General features: G+C 27.1%; 1 protein-coding gene across 1 annotated transcript; it reads left to right on the top strand.

The window, feature by feature from the left end:
• The first annotated feature begins 1,864 nt into the window (after window positions 1–1,864).
• Window positions 1,865–2,411, top strand: LOC107471871 (uncharacterized). Its single transcript, XM_016091392.3, has one exon. It carries the CDS (start codon window positions 1,942–1,944, stop codon window positions 2,323–2,325), a length of 384 nt encoding a protein of 127 aa, XP_015946878.1. The 5' UTR covers window positions 1,865–1,941; the 3' UTR covers window positions 2,326–2,411.
• The last annotated feature ends 342 nt before the right edge of the window (window positions 2,412–2,753 follow it).

The following is a 2,753-nucleotide window of genomic DNA, read 5'->3' as shown; positions in this document are numbered from 1 at the left end:
TTTTAATTAATTTAATTTGATTATTTTTATACACATTTAATAATAAAAAAATAATCAAGATACACTAGTAATATATAATTGAAATTCAATGATATTATTAAATATTAAATTAATTAATTATGATTTAAATAGTTCGATCAATAATGTACGGGTTGAATTATTGATCCAATGATTTAATGCTTTAATAATAACCAAGTTGAATCCCAATTCGGGTATGATAACTATGGATGATATGAAATAGATTGCTAACACATAGATTCAATGAATTAGAAAAGACCACTAACTAAGATAAGAAGCAGATTGGTTTTTTTTTATTATTTGAGAAAGTAAAATATAATTTCTCATTATATATTTCATAAGTAAAACTAAAAAAATATAAAAAAATATTTAAAAATTAAAAATTATACTTTACATTCTCAATTGAAAAAAAAAATTGAGAATATTATTTCAGACAAGTAGAGAGTTCGTTTCTATTTACTTCCCATCCACAGTACTCACACTAAAGTATTTTCTACCCACTTATTGAGTTAAATATTCAGTTTTTGTGTCATGGTTAAGGAAACTGATTAGAGGCAATATATCAATATCAAAGGCAAGTACTTTCTTCTGATGAAATTTTATAATATGTTTAGAATGATAAAGAGAGAAAAAGAAAAAAAAAAAGACCACATCAACTTCACATGCATGCATATGAGGATGTGGCTACTGGCTATATGGCTCACTTTGAAGTTTAAAGTTCAAACTCATCAAGGTAGCAAAGTAAAAACTAAAAAACAAAAAAGCCTACTTTTTCTCCAAGCCAAAGCCAATGTACACTGCACACAACAAAGAAATAATTAAAGTTATGCATGCATGCATGATAATAAAACAATCAGCAATAAAAAGTGTAAAGGTCAAATTACATTCAGAACTACTTGGGCCCCTTTATTTAAAGGAAAAATATAGGGTATTAACATATTATCTGTCAACTTATTATCAATAATGATTAATTATTATATTTTAAACACATATACAAAAAGAGACATCCAAAAAATATATCTATAAAGACAGTTTTATTAAACACAGCTATAAAAAAGACATTTTTATTAGACACATTCACGAAGACACTTCCATTAAATACTCTTATAAATAAAAGTTGGCAGATGTTGGCAGAAATGTTATTGGTAACGTAACGGGATTGTTATTTAAATGTTTTGCTTCAAGATTGTTCATAAAGGAAAACTTTTTCACTAAGACTTCTTTTTTTTAGATAGAAAAGCTCAACACAATAACATAAAATAAAATACAATAATAAGTCAAAACAAGTAAACAACAATTTAAAAAAATAAAAATAAAAATAAACCTACCCTATTAATAAGATCTATATGTAAATTAAGATCACACAAGTTTATTATTTTTGGATGAAAGAAAAGTTGCAGTAACTCAAATATCCATCATTTTACTAAAGTTATAACAAATTTCTAAATTTTTTAACTATTTACAAACTTACAATTTATATATTATCCACCAATAAAACACTTAGGATAGGGTTAGTTTGTATTTTTTTTTTTTGTTTTCATCCTTTATTCTTTCTTTTTCTTCACAAAATTTTAAAGATAGAAAATAAAAATTTGAACCAATTGACCCTTATAGTGTAACTATAAAAATCTAAGTCTAAGTCCTTAAAAAATTAAGTCTATTCCCTCTATTATACTCACCAAATGTGTTAATCATCATCCTTGGCACCAACACAAATTAGTTGAGTAAGCGCGTATGAGCTTACTTTATATCTTTCCACGTTGTTTTCCACTAATGATCTCAAGTTCTCACACCTCGCTAAGGAAGCTAAAAACATCTTAAACCTTAAACCACACACATTGCATATTCTTTTATATAAGTAGCACTTAACATGGTTACCTTAAAATAGAATCTAATCTTAATCACACATTAAACAAAAACATAATGTCATCAGCAACGGTAGCACCTTCTTCAATTCTAGAACCAGAGCAGCAGCAACAAGCAGAATCTAGTGGAAGTGCATGGCATTCATCTGGATCTGTAGCTCCATTCTTTGTTGTGATCTCAGTGCTTGCCATTCTGGCCGTGATTTCTTGCTATTTGGGCCGGAGATTGAACGGAAGGGCGCCGACGCCTTTGGAGAGCATCACCGGCAGGGGATGCTTTGGGTGGGTGAAGAGGATGTGTCAACGGTGCAGTGGAAGCAATGAGGCTGAAGTTGGTGGTGTTGGAGCTAAGGTTATGGCTTGTAATGTCATTGATGAGTGTAATAATAATAAGGTCAAAGTCAACGGTGAGGTTGTTCATCACAATCTTACCCCTGTTTGATATTATTTATTTATATCTCAATCTATGTATGTGTTGATTTGTATATAATTTATTATTAATAACATATGAGTCAACACAATATTCAATATCTTGTATCTATACATGTATGTTTATGATATTGGAATTTCTTACCAATGAATTATAATTCAAATAGTATAATTTCTTTATATTAGTTAAAAAAGTCACGAGTTCGCGATTTCATATATTTGATAAAGCAATAAGTATATGAGAATTAGTTTAAATTAAATAAAATTATTTAACTTTTTTATTATAGAATTATTTTTTAAAATTCTTATTTTTTGAAAAGTTTAGAGTTTTGGATTAAAAAAGAATTTAGAATTTATTAAATTTAGAATTTAAGATAAACATATATTTTTTAAAAATTTATTAATCCAAAGTAATTGACTTTCTAATTTTAATTTATTATA

Source organism: Arachis duranensis, chromosome 1, assembly GCF_000817695.3.
Source record: "Arachis duranensis cultivar V14167 chromosome 1, aradu.V14167.gnm2.J7QH, whole genome shotgun sequence".
Taxonomy (NCBI): Eukaryota; Viridiplantae; Streptophyta; class Magnoliopsida; order Fabales; family Fabaceae; genus Arachis; species Arachis duranensis.
This window is presented reverse-complemented; position numbering and strand designations above follow the sequence as displayed.

Excerpts from the sequence above, each read along its gene's own strand:
- LOC107471871 (XM_016091392.3), top strand. The coding sequence starts at position 1,942 with ATGTCATCAGCAACGGTAGCACCTTCTTCAATTCTAGAACCAGAGCAG.